A 17,517-nucleotide genomic window follows, 5' to 3' on the forward strand; every position below is an offset into this window, starting at 1 on the left:
CAGAATGTTCCTCTGTACAAATACAGCCCCTGACCTAATTATCTACAGGAGATAACTCAAGTCTCAAAAGATCTAAGGGGTGAACCTCAGGGGACACCCCCCCACACCAGTGTCATCAAATTCACACTTCTTTCTGCGCTCCACTTAGTCTGCCTCCTACTCCTTAAAGCCCTCACTGTCTAAGTGCAGATTCCTTGACTCAGGCCTCCCTTTCCTCACTGTTGGTTCCTCACTCTGCACCTCTTCCTTCTTCAACCTCCAGGTAAATAAGAATGGCCAGCTAAGGTCTTATGTCTGTAGCAAGTTTCTCTCTCCTCTAGCAAATCCCACAATGGATCATAAAGAACATTCTTTTCTGTTGTTTTGTTTTGTTTCGTTTTGTTTTGAGATAGGGTTTCTCTATAGCTTTGGAGTCAGTCTTGGAACTAGTTCTTATAGACCAGGCTGGCTTCAAACTCACAGAGATTTGCCTGCCTTTAAACCCAAGTGCTGGGATTAAAGGTGTGCAACACCACCACCCAACTATGAAGAATGTTCTTACCCGCTGAGTGTGAACTAGTGTAGAAAATGAGATTTTTTTTAAATCAAGGAAAACAACATAAAAGCATCTAGGAGGCTGTGCTCTTCAACCTAATTATGACCTTCTTTACCCATCACCTCAGCGATTTTCACATCCAAGAAACTAGAATGTAGGATTTTGTGTACTCTAAGATGCCAGAGCAAATCAAATTCCAACTTAAAAAATAAGCATACATGGTAGACCAAAACAGGACAGTAGCCATTCAAGGAAAATTAAGTCACTGCATAATAAGTATTAGGATTTATAAGTCAACAAATTAAATTTTCTGACATATAACATTTAATGGTGATGCATAAAAATAGCTTCAAAATATCCAGGCTAAGTCAATAGTGCTGGGGTAGTTGTAGGGGCAAAAAGGATGAAAATGAAGTTTAGAATAATGGGGGAAAATTTACTTAAATCTGGGTAGCAATCACTACAGGCACTATGAGGAGGTAGACTAGGTCATCCTAACCTGAGCACCTGTGTGGGTGGTCTTCAGAGAAAGAATTAAGCAGATACTACGGAAGTTAATTATAATCCCAATCTGAGCAGCCCATGTATAGCCTACCTATTCATTTATGAGCAAAGAAGGGAGGGATGAGGTACAAGCCAGGCCAGAACTGGGCCAGGGCCATATGTTGAGGGGTTTTTTTATTTACCAGTTTGCTTAATCATTTTTTTCAGGTGTTATTGGTACCAAACAAACAAAAACAGAATGAGCCCTTATTACAGATTGAATTTGTCATGATTCTACAATGAGTTAGTGATATGTTTTTTTTATTTATGGTTCATATGACCTTAAAAATAATGGCCTGATAGAATAATAGAGGACAGAATTGCTGAAAATTATTCAAGTAGGTTAATGTGAACACAAGATAAAAAGAGTTTAAGTGGAGTGTGATTCCTGGTACCACCTTAATTCTCCTTCATTTGTTATTGACCTTTACCAACTGCTGCTGTCCTACCCTGGTGTCCAGCTCTGTTCTCCCCCTGCTCCATTCTGTTGGTGAGGATTTCTGATAGCTTTCTTTATTCTGCTATTTTTTTCTTAATATTTCCAACATCATTTTAGTTTGATTTTTCTTCAGCAATTCTCTTTGTTGGACACTGTTTTCAGATTAAGGGTTGATTTTTTTAAACTTTCATTGGCTCTTTGTTTTTGTTCTCTTAGAGGACTTCCATGGATTTTGTGTGTGTGTGTGTGTTTTGAACATAGTTATAAACATTCTTTTGAATTCTTCATCTAAATGTCCTCGCACCCTGTTCTCACAGGAGCTGTGGGGTTAGTGATTTGGGGGGAAGACTGTTATCTTAGCGTTTCACATTTCTGCGCTGAAGCTTGTGTGCCTGGAGTTCGCTGCCTGAGTCCTAGCTCTTCTTTCAGTGCAGGCTCCTACAACTTCCTAAACTGCAGGAAGGTTGAGCTACGGTTTTCCTTTGTTAGCCTGGTACTGGGGCAGAAGACTCTAACCTCAACCTTCCTCTTACTGTCAGGAACCATTCTGTGTCATCTCCAGCCTCCTCCCTGTGCCTGTAGTTCCTGCTCCATATTGTGGAATTTCCTGCGCCCTGGGACATTTCAGGCCCCCTTCCTCAGTCCATCTTGGCGTTTCTCTGCAGAACAGACAATTGTAAACAAAAATGCTGCTAGATTTTACATCATATCTTTGCAGTGAAAGAATAGCAGTGTTAATGAGAATGTGGGGAAACAGTCCCTACTGGTGGGACAGTAACATTGTACAAAGATTCCGCAATACGGCATAAAACATGATTATAGTAAAGTCCAGAAGTTCCACTTTTGCATGTACTCAAAAGAATTAAAAGCTAAACCTCAAAGTGGTGTTTGGAGAGCCACATTCCCAGCAACTTCATTTCCAATGGGCAAAATATAGACACACTCAAGGGAGAATTCATGGGTGAACACAAAAGACAGTATAGTAAACACATGCAATTAAGGTTAATTGGCCTCTTAAAAGATAGGAGATCCTGACTTAGCCTAGAACATAGATTAATCTGGGTGAGATGGTGGGAGCAAAATAAAGCAATGACAAAGTTTACAAATTCCATTCAATGGAATTACTCTTGGACAATTAGACTAATTGGAATGGTGGGTGCTGGGCTCTCGGACTGTAGTAGACAGGAAGATATTGTCCGATAGGTATTGACTGAGTTTGATGGAGGTAATGACTCTAGCAGTGGATGGTATTGATGGCTAGATGACAATATAAATGCATTTAATATGTCAAAACCATGTATTGAAATGTAGTTAAACAAATTTGATGAGAAGTTCACATTGCTATGATAGAATCTGGGGTATAAATAAATAAACCTCTTTATTTTAGTAACTGATTCGACGACCTCTCCCAGGAGATAAAGCTAACAGAGTTGGGTGCATGTGTTACAAACCTGAGTTTCTACGTTCCCGTCTGAGTCCCAACACCCTTCTTTGTCTACCTGCACTTAAAGGAAATATTAGATAGCATCTCCCTCTACTACAGTCAACAAAGAGCTGTCCCAGAAGAAAGGACAGCATCGTCTGTTCCAGATGACATGGCAGCACCGTGTTTGCTGAACGTATGGAAGGCAGGAGACTGCGGAGGAAAGGAACAGTGGAGCAGGAAGAGGCAGAGTGAAGCATTCACACCAACAGATTCTTCTTTGACTTGCTATGTGATGTGGGTGGCCATGGAAGGTCAGAATGTGAGTTTCCCCAACACATTTGTCTTGTTGGGCTTCTCTGATCTCCCATGGCTGGAGATGCCACTCTTTGCAGTGCTTCTGGTCTCCTTCATCTTCACAGTGATAGGAAATAGCTCGATCATCTTCCTGTCCTTGGTGGACCCTAGACTCCAAACACCCATGTACTTCTTCCTAGACAACCTCTCTGTGTTGGATCTCTGTGTCACATACACCATTGTCCCACAGCTGCTCATCAACCTCTGGGGCCCAGAAAAGACCATTGATTCCTGGAGCTGCATGGCACAGGCCTACCTCTACCAGTGGATGGGCGGCACGGAATGTGCCCTGCTGGCTGTCATGGCTTTGGACCGCTATGTGGCCATCTGCTGTCCCCTCCGATATGTTCTCATCATGCATTTCTGGGCATGTGTGTGGCTGGCAACTGTATGCTGGGGTCTTGGCCTGGTCAATTCTCTGATTCAAACCACACTCACACTCTACCTTACCCTTTGTGCAAAAAATACACTGGACCACTTCTTCTGCGAGGTGCCCGCTTTGATTAAACTGGCATGTGGTGACACCACTATGAATGACCTCTCCCTAGCCTTGGGAGCTGTTCCTTTTGGAATAGTGTCTCCTCTGACCGTGCTCACCTCCTACACCTTCATTGCTAGGGCCGTGCTGAAGTTACCTTCAGCCAAGGGAAGGCGCAAGGCATTTAGCACATGCAGCTCCCACTTGCTCGTTGTTACCATATTCTTTGGTCCAGGTATGTACACATACCTCCAGCCTCCGGGCAACAACACACAGTCCAAGTTCCTCTCCTTCTTCTACTGCGTCTTCACTCCAATGCTCAATCCACTCATCTACACTCTGAGGAACAAGGATGTGAAGGAAGCATGGAGGAGGATCCTATCCTCCCAGGGTAGGCAGAAGTCTTTGAAAGCTACATGAGCTCCTTCTGTCTCCGGGAACAACCACATGTCTAAGTTACTAATGCTAATTTGCTTTCCCAAAAAGATCCGTGCCTAGGTTCAAATACTCAAAATCAACCACACAGAGGACAACAGAGACTCTTTCGACTAGAAAGGCCTGTCTTCTAAAATCTCAGATAAGGCCACGGTACTTTTTCTGAACCCGTCCCAGATATTTCTATCCACTGAGGAGAGATGGTCTATAGATCTGAGTACTGACAGGAAAGCATGGTCTATGGATCCCTTTTAGTAACTGCTCTTTGGCTATATGCTCTCAAAAAAAAGTTCTGAAATGATTTGGGACAGATACATTCTCCTCAGCGATGTAGCTACAGACAAGTCACCCATGTCCCTGTCAATACTCTATAGCCTATGTTCCTGTCAGTAACCCTGACTGAACTCTTTGATTCACCAAGAAACAAACAAAAACAAACAAAACAAAACAAAAAAGCACATGAAAATAGAAGAGGACCAGTTGGGAAACACAGGATCATCACAAGTCAGAGAGATACAGTAGGGTAATAGGGACATGGATATAATTAAAAATAAATTAGATGCATATATGAAACCCATTATTTTACATAATATATAATAATTATAAACAATTAACATATGCTAATAAAACACTACATTTTTTAGAAAGTTGCATGTAAGAATTTTAAACAGATTTTTATTAGATTTCTCCAGACACCTACTCAAACTGTTTGAACCTCTCCTGTCTGAGAATCTCATATCTCCCTTTGTCCTCAAACACTTTGCCAACCTACAAGTAATCATATCCTTACCTCATTTATGCCTACACAATTAAACATTATTATCTATGTGATATAATCATTAAAACATCACCATTATAAATTTGTTTCATGGCCTGAAGAGATGTCTCAGTGGTTAAGAGGATCAGCTTTTCTCCCAGAGGTTCTGAGTTCAATTCCCAGCCACCACCTGGTGGCTCCCAGTCATCTATAGTGGGATCTGATGTCCTCCTTTGGCATGCAGGTGTCCATGCAGATAGAGCACTCATATACATAAAATACATAAATAGATCTAAAAATTAAATAAATTTGCTTCAGTTTTCTCAAATCATTTAAGACAAGCATCCCTCAGTATCTTTATGTAACATTTTACTTTTTATGTTTTACCATTTACTTCTACTTAATTTTTCTATTTCACTACACTTTTACAGACTTGAAAGAGCCCCTTTTTGTGTACATATGAACCTATGAGGACCCATCCGCCTAACAACCACCTGCCAAGCAACAACAGTTGAACAAGGGTTTGACCTAAGAGAACATGCGGGTGTGTCTCATTGCTGCAACCCTGACAAAAGCGTCTTAAGGAAAAGACTGGTTTCGCTCACAAATAAAGGGTATAGCCCATGAAGGAGTAATGGTGGCTTGGGTTTGAGATGGCTGGCTATGTTACATCCACAGATAGAAGCAGAGAGAAAGGAATTCAGATACTCGGCTCACATTCTCCTTTCATTCAGTCCAGGGACCCAGCCCATGAGATGGTACATCTCATCTCATACTTAAATATAGGTCTTCACACCTCACTTAACCTAGCCTATAAATCCCTCCCAGAGACGCTCAGAGGTCTGTTCCATGGGGAGTCCATCCCAGTTCCACCCCTTGTCCGTTTAACTTTCAAGCACACCACTTTTAAGCCATAAATTTCTGCCTCTTGTCCTAGCTATCTTATAAGGCAGAATGCATTTCCTCCAGCTTCAAAAATCTCATCATCTTTAACAGTTTCAACACTGTTTAAAGGTCCTGAATCTAAGTTTCATCTGAAACACAGCATGATCTCTTACCTGTAAATCTCTGTAAAATTTAAAAAAAACAAATTAAATGTTTCCAACATATAATAGTACATAATAAATATTTCCATTTCAAACCCGAATAGTGGGAACTTAGCAATGAATGATCAGACCAAGACTGAAACCTAGCAGGGTAAGCACCAAATCCTGCAGCTCCATGCCAGGCATTTGGGAATCATAATGAAATCATCTTGGCTCCAAAAGACTTGGGTGGTCCTTTCCCTCCATCTCTGCCACCTGCAGCATAGCGTATCTTCTTTCTTGGGCCAGCGCTACTCCATAGCTGCAGTTTTTATTAGCAGAAATTCCCTTAGTTTATTGCATGTTCAACATCTTGAGGTCTCCACTGCTTGCAAAGTAGGCTTTTCCTACACACATTCACAAAATGGTCCTTGAATGAGTCTAACTTGACCACATATTGCCTGACTTTGGTGGCTTTCTGGAACCTGGCAGAAAAATCCACGTTGCTCTCAGTCTTGCCTTTTCCATGTCTGAAAAGCCATCACCACGTGGATGACATTGCCAGTTCTGCTTCCCCTCAGGACGAAGCCTGCCTGCCTGCCTTGCACCAGTTCCTGTCACTCTTTGTGTGCTGGCCTAGGGAAACACTTCCCTCAGGAGCTGTTTTTGAGCAAAGAACCCCTCCAGGGGCATTTTCAGTTTAGGTTTCCTTTCAAATGAATTTGAATTTTCATAAGAAGCCTTTAACCTATATCATGCCCAGATATATCCGAGCATGCCCAGAGGTTCATTTCCATAGTGACAAAAACCCTATCAAGTTGACAACTGACATTAATCATCGCAGGTATTGTCAACCTTTAATCATTATAACAGAGAAACAGTAGGACATTTATTAATGGTATGAATCAAAAACATTCTTCTGCCACTTAGACATTATCTATGACATGACTTGAAATGGCCAAAAAGCCCAGGGATCTTCCTTTCTCTACCTCCCCGGAGCTAGGTTTACAGGAACATACTTCACCCCCAAATTTTCACCTGGGTGTTGGGGATCCAAACTCAGGTCCCCTGCTCGCACAGAAGAACTTTACGAAGGCATCTCTCCAGCCCCGTGACCTCTTTTTAGTAGGGAAACTATTGGTAAAGAGATCCAAACTTGCCTTTCAAAAGATTTACCTTTGGCTACATTTTCAGCAAAAGGAAAAACTACTTGTGAAATGGAAAGTGTGTATCCATGCATGTACATATGCATGTATATACTTATAATCATAGTTATATATAGTTATTTATTATAAAATTTTCATCTTAAAAGCTACTACATTTTTATTAAGTAATTATATTAAATGTGAATCTCTGTGATTTCCTCACTGAGTCTGGATTCTAATCCTAAAATTGACACGGTAGAGGACTGAGACATGGAGAAAGTCAGCTCTTCATACATACAATTTGTAATTCTATTGTGTAACACAGTGTGTCACATAAGTGAACACACATTTTCCATACACACACTTGTGTGCTTCTGTGGCGAATTCTGTTCAAGAAAACCAGGTCAGGACTGATGAGACGGCTCAGTGGATTAAGGCACCTGCTGTTAAGCATGAAAACCTGGTTCCATCCTGGGAGTAACACAGCAGAAGGAGAGAACCAACAACCTCAAGTGTCTTCTAACCCCTGCACACACCATGGCCCACACATGTCCACGCGCACATCTACGACCAAACAAACAAATGTTTGACTTTTTTAAGTTATTTTTTCACTTTATTTCCTTCCTTCCTTCCTTCCTTCCTTCCTTCCTTCCTTCCTTCCTTCCTTCCTTCCTTCCTTCCTTCCTTCCTTCCTTCCTTCCTTCCTTCCTTCCCTTCTAGAACTCAGCTGTCAGTCATGATGGTTCATGCCTGCAATCCCAGCACTCAGAGAGCAGCCAGGTTGACCTCTGTGAGCTCGAGGCCGGGTCTACATAAAGAGTTCCAGTTCATAGTGAAACCCTGTCTCAAAACAAAACAAAACAAAACAAAACAACAATGTGTTATGGCCATGGTGGCTTACATTTGTAATCTCAGTATTTGATAGACTGAGGCGATATTGGCATGGATTTGAGGCTAGACTGGCAACATACTGAGTTTATGACCAGCCTGGCCCATAAAGCAAGGCTCTGTCTCAAAATAACAACAGCAAAACACCGCATGCGACATTTCAGGGCTGCTGGAAGCACCATGCTCCGCGGGAACAAATCCAGAGCCTTGGGGCGCATGTAGTTTTTTCAGCACCTGGACAGCGCCTCTCGCAGTTACAGTTCATAAACCTGAATGCAGAGAAAGGAAATTAAAAGAACAAGGTCTCAAGAGTCCTTTGTCACTAGTTGTCCCTACCCATATTCCCTTCTTTATCCTGCCCTCCAAAGAAAAGCCACACTGAAGCATAATACTGTAGAAGCTTCTTAAAATATACACATGTATGAAAGGAATCTCATTGGAGTTAGCAAATCACAATGGAGACAATGTCCCATCTAGACTTTTTACACCATTGAATAAAACCTTCCATGCCAGGAATGGTTATATCTTGTTGATTCATTGGCCAAATGTCCCCCATGAAACCCCAAACATCTCAGATTATTACCAAGTCTATTGATTGCTTTCCACAACCTGATGGTAGAGCCCTATTGCTGAAGACAGCACTTACTTAAGACATCATCAATACAAAGAAGTCAAGCTAGTATCTAGCTGGAAGCTTTGCCTCTACTAAATAATGTTCATGGTGCTGGAAGGCAGTCTGCGTGACACAGGAAAAAAAAGTAATCATCAATATCGCCAGTCCCAAACCTGTGGCCTACAACAGTGACCTGCCTGCAAGGTACGGGGGTGCAACAGTGGCATGGGGGTTGTGGTAGAAAGCAAACACTTTTGAGATCGTATCTAAGCCCCATTCCAGACATGTGACCCATGCCTGGCACTGCTAATATGGTCAAGAACCTGAGACTAGACCGGTCATGGGCCCCAGGGGAAAACCTGCTACTGTTGTTCTGCTAAAGAAACACAGCAATAAAATGACTCCTAGTGACATACTGATGTCCCCATAGATCAGTGCCTTGCTCAGCTCTCATCAGAGAAGCTGATTCTTGCAGTAGATGGGAGCTAACACACAGACAACACTGGACAATGTGCAGAGAGTGAGAGGCTTTGGTGATGGAGGAGGGTTATCTGTTTATTGTGTTATTTTCATTGGTCAATAAAGAGACTGCCTTGGCCCTCTGATAGGACAGAAAATTAGGTAAGCGGAGTAAACAGAACAGAATGCTGGGAAGAGGGCAATGAGGCAGATGCCATGGAGCCAGCCACCAGGTCAGACATGCTGAATCTTTTCCGGTAAGCCACTACCTCGTGGTGCTACCACGAGATTATTAGAAATGGGTTAATATCAAGATATGAGAGTTAGTCAGTAACTAACTCTCTAGAGATAATGGGCCAGGCAGTGTTTAAATGAATATAACTTGTGTGTTATTATTTCTGGGGCTAAGCTAGCTGTGCGGGAGCTGGGCAGGATGAAAAGCAGGCCTGCCCGCAGCCCCTCACTACACTTTGGAGCACTCAGCCCTAAACTCGAGCTCTGGGGACATATGCAGAAGAGAAGGCAGAAAGATAGTAAAACCAGACGTGGTAGATGATTCCAAGGAAATGGTCAGCACAAAACAGGCTCCATATATTTTGTGTTCTTTCTGTTGTTTTGTTTTGTGTACCTTTTAGTATTATTGGAGTTTTTAAGTTCATTTTGATTTTTAGGATTTTTTTTTTTGAGAGAGAGATAAAATTAAGTTGGGAGGGTAAGTAGGCAGGAAGGATCTAGAAGTTGGATGAAGGAAGAGAACACAAGCAAATATATTGTTAAAAATGGTTAACAAGCCATTTGTTAAAGTCCGTATTGCATGCCAGACTCCTGTTTGCTGGTGATACAAACATGAAAAATATGAATATTAGTCTTTAAAAACAAAGTCAACATCTTAGGTACAGGTTCGGTGATGAAAGAAATTGTGCGTCATGAAGCCAATCTCAGTGGCACGGGTGCACATGATGTAATGGTTCCTTTCATCCAAACTTCTTTTTCACTCTCCAGGCTGCAGGATGAAGCAGGTCTATTAATTAGCTGGTCTGCTGGTGCTCCAGAACCCTGCACTTGCTTTTAGGTATTAACGAAGCTCAAGAACGAAGGTCTTTGTGGGCCAGCCCTAACCTGGCATAATGTTCTGTGCTAACCCAAATTTGTCAGCTATTGACAGCCAACTTTTTCTCAGGCTGGGCATGGTGACACCACACCTTTAATCCGAGCATTCCAGAGGCAGAAACAGGCAGATCTCTGAGGTCTAGGCCAGGCTGATCTTCCTACTGCGAGTTCCCAGAAAGCCAGGGCTACATAAAGAGACATTGTATCAATTCTTTTCTTTTCACATTCCATATTTTATTGTGGTTTTCTTCTCTCATATCCTCCCAGCTTCTCCCCTACTACCCAACTTATTTTTTCTCTCTCTCAAAATCAAAACAAACCAAAAATCAGTATGATTAAAAAAATAATAATAACAAAAAACACACTTAAAAGAAAGAAGTTCATTTGTGCTGGCAAACTCCTGAGCATGGGTCCTGTCATGGAGTGTCACACACCCAATGACAACTCACTGGAGAAAACTGATTCTCCTTTTCCCGGCGGGTAACAACTGCAAGTATTTTCTTGGTCAGGGGCAGGACATTGTGCCCACTTTTCCTTCTCAGTGCTGGCACGGTCTGCTTTGAACCTGTGCAGGTCATGTGTAAACTATCACAGTCTCTGAGTTTATTGTGTGTCGATCCTGTTGTGTCTGGAAGGCACTGTTTTGTCAGAGTCATCTTCCACGTCTGGTTCTTACTGTCTTTCTGCCTCCTCTTCTACACAGGTCCCCGTAGCTCGAGAGGAGGGCTTTGATGACCACATCTGTTTAGGGCTGAGTGCTCCAAAGGCTCTCACTCTCTTTACATTGTCCAGTGTTGTCTCTGTGTTAGCTCCCATCTACTGCAAGAAGCAGCTTCTCTGATGAGGGCTGAGCGAGGCACTGATCTATGGGGACAACAGTATGTCACTAGGAGTCATTTTATTGCTGTGTTTCTTTAGCAGAACAACAGTAGCAGGTTTTCCCCTAGGCCCCAGGACCCACCTAGTTACTTGAAAGAAACAGAAACAACATAAAGCTGACAAGATTCGGAGCAGCAAATGAAACAGCAGAATAATAGAGAGCCTGTGGGACAGAGAGAGATGCTAAGGAAGAAATAACTCACGGCCAAAACATGTTTTCAAAGGTAATAAATTGTAACATGAGGGGGCTGGCTTGTTGGGGTTTCCATCCCTCCAAGTACCCCAACAGCTGGCAAGCACCAAAGAAAATCACACACAAGACTCCATAAGGTTATAAACTGATTGGCCCATTAGGTCAGGCTACTTATTAGTTCTTATGACTTATCTTAACCCATTATTCTGATCTATGTTAGCCACATGGGCTCAGTACCTTTCTCAGTGTGACAGCTTACATGTTGCCTCTTCGGTGGTCTGCACAGGAGTGACAGAGGAACCTCCCTGCTTCCCAGAATTCTCCTGTTCTCATTGCATCACCTCTACTTCCTGTCTGGTTTTCCTGCCTATACTGCCTGCCTGGCCAATCAGCATTTTATTAAAATATGATTGACAGAATACAGACAATTCTCCCACACCAATAAATAGGGGTGAGAAAATGGCTCAGGTTAAGGGAATTTTTGTTCTCGTGGAGGACAGAAGCTCAGTGCCCAGCACCCACAGCTACATCTGACTTCATCTCCAGGGGATTCAATGCCACTCAAGGCTCCATGGAAATCTCTTAAGACCTCCCCCACCCACAAAGAGGGACCTGGAGGAGTTCTTCTCCACAGAAAAAGGGGAGCTTTGCTGGGGGTATTGAATAAGAATGGCCCCCATAGGCTCAGTCATAGACACATTCATCAAAAAAACATTAGACCTAGCAGGAGACTATTGGGCGGTGCACTTCAGGCCCTGAAAGTAGAATATTGTCAAATAAAATTAGCAGTAAAGGTATCTCGGTTTTTAAAAATGTATGTGTATGTATGTGCCATGTATAAGTCACATGTATTTGGGTGCCTGTGAAAACCAGATGGAGCCCTTGGATCTGGCATTACAGGGAGTTGTGAGCTACTTGATGTGGGTGCTGGGAACTGAATTCAGGTCCTCTGGAAGAACAACAAATACTCATAACATCTGAGGTACAACTTCATCTCCAATCTCTCTCTCTCTCTCTCTCTCTCTCTCTCTCTCTCTTCATTTTAAAGATTTATCTTTATTTCTGTGTCTTCAAGTCTGTGTCAATGTTTACCACACATGTGCAGGTCTAGCAGAAGCAAGAAGAGGATGTTGGATCCCCTGGAACTAATATTACATGCCAGGGTGGGTATTGGGATTTGAACTCAGGTCCTTTGGAAGAGCAGCAGGCACTTCTAATCACTGAGACATCTCTTCAGTCCCTACCAAAGGTACCGCTTTAAATTAAGGAAGAAATAAAAATCTTCCAAGATAAGCGCAAACTAAAGCAAGTCGTGCTAATGAAGACAGCACTTCAGAAGACAGATAAAAGAATTCTATACACAGGAGAAGAAAGGCAGTCACAGAATAAAAGACCACGAAGTAGCCAATCTCATGCAATAGACCCATGAGTGAGAACTAATGAAGATTAGAAACCATCTAATTCAATAAATCTCTACTGTGCATATGGGCAAAACAGAAGGATGAACAGTTTGTGAACTTGCCAGATAACATAAGTAAAATTACAGACATCATCAAAGTCCTCTCAATAATAATCCAGATGTTAATGGTCTACTCTCCCCCAATTAAGCCAAGAAAACAGGCTGACTGGATGAACACACATGGTCCAACTATTTGTCGCCTGAAGATGACACACCTAATTGATAAAGACTCACACAGAATGGATGTCAAGGGATGGGATACTATATTCCAAGCAGACAGAGGCCAGGAACAAGGAGTAACCAGCCTTGGTATTCTTGATCGAACACAGCAAATATCAAGCCAGAATTGCTTTAAACCATTTTAATAAAAGGTGCAGCCTACCAATAAGACACAATGATTGTGAATATTAATGCCCAAATGTTCGTACATTAAGTAAGCACTGGTCACAAAGGTATAGATAAACCAAGCTTCAATAATAGGGAGTAGCGTAAGAAAACAGGTAATACAGATGAAACTAAAACCAAAACCCTCGAGCTGAAACTGTCGTATACATTAAATGGATGAAACCGACATCTGGGGAACATTGTACACCAAAGCTGTAGAATGCACGTCCCCCTCAGCATGCACAGACTTTCTCCAAAGGAGAAAACATTCTGAACCATAAATCAGATTTTAACAAATATGAAAGAATAATTTCCTGACTTTTATCAGATCATAGTAGTATAAAACTAGCAGTCAGTCACAGGAGAAATGCTAGACACTATATGAACACATAGAGATTGAGCACCACACTCTTGAAAGTGCAATCATTGATGAAAATCATGGGGAAAAGTTAAAAATTCCTGTAATACAACATGTTGTGGAGTATTATTTTAAACTGTGTTACATTTGTTTATGCTGTGGAATATTTGGTTAATGATGCAAAGATGGGTTGCATTCTTTTATGTTGCATTTGTTTAACTCTGCGAGCTGTGTTACTTTGCCTGCCTAAAACACCTGATTGGTCTAATGAAGAGCTGAATGGCGAATAGCAGGGCAGGAGAAAGGATAAGTGGGGCCGGCAGGCAGAGAGTATAAATAGAGGAAGAAATCTGGGTAGAGGATCAAGGAGCAAGAGAACACCAGGGACCAGGTGCCCAGCTACACACAAGCCACAGAGTAAGGAATAAAGAAAGGTATACAGGATAAAGATAAAAGCCCAGGTGCAAAAGATAGACAGGATAATTTAAATTAAGAAATGCTGTCTAGAAACAAGCCAAACTAAGGCGAGGCATGTCATAAGTAAAAACAAGCCTCCATGTATTCATGTGGGCTGGGTGATGGGACCCCTCCCCAAAGGATGAAAGAGAAAAAAAGAACCAACTACACAAATAAAAATGAGAACACAGATTACTAGAACCTTTGGTATACTGCAAGGTCAGTTCAAAGAGGGAAGTTTATGAGTGTGCATTTCAAAAAGACAATCTCCAGTCAGTGACCTGAAGATGTACCTCAAGGTCTTACAAACAACTAAAAAATATTAATACATGCCAACAAACTGAGGGGGGGAGGGGGCTCTGTGAACATCATGGCCAGAAAAGTAGTAATCTTTGGGAGGCAAGAAGCCAGTTAAATTCAACAGGACTAAATAGCCAGGGTTGATTCAAACTTTGGGAGTCTGACCCTGAGTAATTTATTTGAGACATATTTAAGCACAAGACTATTTGGTGAAGACCTTCCTGGTGATAATTACCTCAATCCTATGTGCACAAAAGCTAAAGATCAGATGTGGCACACGCCTTTTCATCCCAGCACTTGATAGGCAGAAGCAGGCAGCTCTCTGTGAGTTGGAGGTCAGCCTGCTTGTGACTACCTCAAAACTCTTTGTAAAATAAATGTGACACCTGCCTTGAAGATGGGTTCTATAGATTGGCAAGCTCATGATAAGGATGTCTAGAGGGGATCTGGTGTGGTCTTGGCCACACAGATAGCATTAAATTCACCAGGCTACTAACCATGTTTGCTCCCAGTCTTCTAAGGGAATAACAGGTCATATATCCCTCCCTTTTAAGGAACACACAAATCCCTGTGTGTCTAACACTTCTAGTCCTCCTGGTGCTTAATTTCAAACACAAGGATCTCCATGCCCCCTACAATAAACAATCAAGAGATAGGTTCATGAAATGCAGACTAAAGGGGCTATGCAAAGAATAGAAGAAACCAAAGGTAGTTTTCTGAAACAATAGACAAAGTTGGCAAATCCTTATTCTAATTAAGCAAAAGAGAAAAATAATCAGATATATACAAACAATTGTTTTATAATTTATTTATTTTATCTTATGTATATTGAGTGTTTTTCCAGCATGTATAGAGGTGTACTATGTGTGCACCTAGTAACAAGGGGGATCACAAGGGGTGTTAGATCCCTTGAAACTGGAGTTACAGGCAGCTGTAAGCTGTAAACTGCCATAGGGATACTGGGTCAAACCTGAATCCTCTGTAAGAGTAACAAGTACTCTTAACTGCTGAGCCATCTCTTCAGCCCCTACATTATTTTACCTAGAGGGAAGAAGCAACTGTCTAAAAGCACACCCAGTCACCATGGTTCCACAGCTAGCTTCTGCTCACATGATTTGCTGCTTGTGACTAAGGATTTGTCCTTCAAACTTGGTTCCCATCCAGAGTTTTCATCCCTTCCATGCAACAAACGGAAGAGGCGTCTCAGACAGCATTGGCAATTAGGAACAAATCTGTACTGGATTCCTCTGTGTTAGTCATTGTTCCAAGTCCTTTCCGAACCAACTCATTGCTCCCTCGTGACAGACTTTGGAGGGCAAGTTTAGCGTTCCTTACGCTTTGCAAATAGAAATGGGGCACAGTGAGGCTAGGTGAGCTGCCTAGAGACTCGGAAATTGACTTTGGTGCTGAAACCAGTTCCGCTTGTTCTCTACCTGAACCACAGGCTACACAAGTCAGTCCCCTGCTAGCTTTGCAACATTACAGAACAACATTACAGAAGTGAAGGAGGAGGAGGAGGAGCCTTCAATGTCCCATGACTGCTCCATTTCCTCTGATCTTCTAGGATCTACCATTAGTTGCAAATTCTATAGTTCACACTACATCCGTGATCAGTTAATCCCTTAGACACTAATTAAATAAAACATCAGGGATAACTTCCCAGCCAGAGGAGAACAAGCCGAGATGCTGTCTGTGTCTGGGGAGAAGGCACATTGCCTTCCTGGAAAAGAGCGCAGAGGATGAGGTCAAGTTTAACCTGGGGAATAGCTGTGAAGCGTGACGTGAGCCGCCTAAGTGTGGTAATCACCACCCAGACACCCTGGCTGCGGCAATAAGCTGCACTGTTTATAGAAGTGCAGAAGCAGCTCCATCATATCCAAGTGTCCGCAGCACAAGGTTGTTGCGATTCTGTAGCCCTCCTGTGGCCAGAGGAAAGCCCAGGTGGCCCTGAGTCTTCCCAGCAACATGGCAGCAAGGAAAAGTCCTTCCCACCTCCAGGCCAAGAGTGAGCTCTCTCCACCTGCTGGGCGCCCGGTTCACATAGGCATGACATCTCTGCAGGTTCATCAAAACAAGCAGTCAGCATCCTCCTAGCCCATCACCTGCATTTGCAGTGACTGCCTTCTTAAGCACTCCTCCCATTGCAGACCAGCACAGGCAACAGAGAATCTCCCACCCTGAACCAAGTCCTCTGGAGATGCCAGAGAACCATGGAAGGTAAGGGTCAGTCCTGGACTCTGGACAAGCCAGAGTCTGCATCACAGAGAGAGTTTGTGACATCTACTTTGGGATAAAATTACAGGAGGGGGATAACTTGAAGAATGAAACTTTTTGCTGTACTTAGAGTGATGTTGGCCAGAATCTATAATGGTGAGAGTGTGCATTTACTTCCTCACCATACTGGGAATGGCCTAATTTTACTCTGATCAGGGGAAGATTGCCACTGAGTGAGGATACACCCTGCATATCCCCCTTGTCTTGAAAAAGCACCCACTAACATCAGCTATGGAGAATGCTGCCCTTTGCAGCCTTAGTGCCAAGGCTCAGTCTCCCAGAGCGTAATCCACTTCCGAAGGCAGGAACTGAGGCCTTGACTTTACTATCCAGACTGAGAAAATTTTAAACTGAATTTTCAGATTGAATAAAGAACTAGTAAGAAATAAAATCTCATAGCTGAGTCTGTTTGTCCATGTCAGGGGCTGTTCTCTGGCAATTTTACTTACTGCTCCAAGTTTGCTTTCCCCTCTTGAAGGGAGAAGTAAGTCACAATTCTATTAGGTCCCAAGGGAATGTCAACAACAGTTGTTATGGATGAGATGTGATAGATAAGTAGACAAATAATTTAATAGATAGTGGATGGATGAGTGGATAGATGGATGGACAGACAGATAAAAATCAAGATCAACTAGAGGACTGTATATCACACAAAGGGGGACACATGTCATAAGGGTGTATCTACATGTCCTTCAGCAGGTATAGTCCGAGTATTGTCATTAAAATATCCATGTGTTTCCAAACATTGAAGGATATGGTCCTTGTTGCTTGGGGACCTGGATTACTTGAAGGCATTTTGCTCTTAGAACCTGAGTCTTAGGAAGATGCATTATTGTGTTTGGGTGCTAGGTAGGGAATAAAGACTACCTGGAGATCATGTCTGCAAGCTCTGAGGTCTAGACAAGCATGACTTCCTAGGACAGAAAGGAAGATCAGACAGTGCTCGCCAGCCTTGTGCAGATAGGACCAATAACACAAGATCACGGCTGGAAGTGAAAATGAGTAGA

General features: G+C 42.5%; 1 protein-coding gene across 1 annotated transcript; it reads left to right on the plus strand.

Moving 5' to 3' along the window:
• The first annotated feature begins 3,235 nt into the window (after positions 1 to 3,235).
• LOC146892937 (olfactory receptor 2G3-like) lies at positions 3,236 to 4,195 on the plus strand. Its single transcript, XM_085694390.2, has one exon. It carries the CDS (start codon positions 3,236 to 3,238, stop codon positions 4,193 to 4,195), a length of 960 nt encoding a protein of 319 aa, XP_085550516.2.
• Positions 4,196 to 17,517: the final 13,322 nt, after the last annotated feature.

This window comes from Myodes glareolus, chromosome 9, assembly GCF_982192425.1.
Source record: "Myodes glareolus chromosome 9, mMyoGla1.1, whole genome shotgun sequence".
Classification (NCBI taxonomy): Eukaryota; Metazoa; Chordata; class Mammalia; order Rodentia; family Cricetidae; genus Myodes; species Myodes glareolus.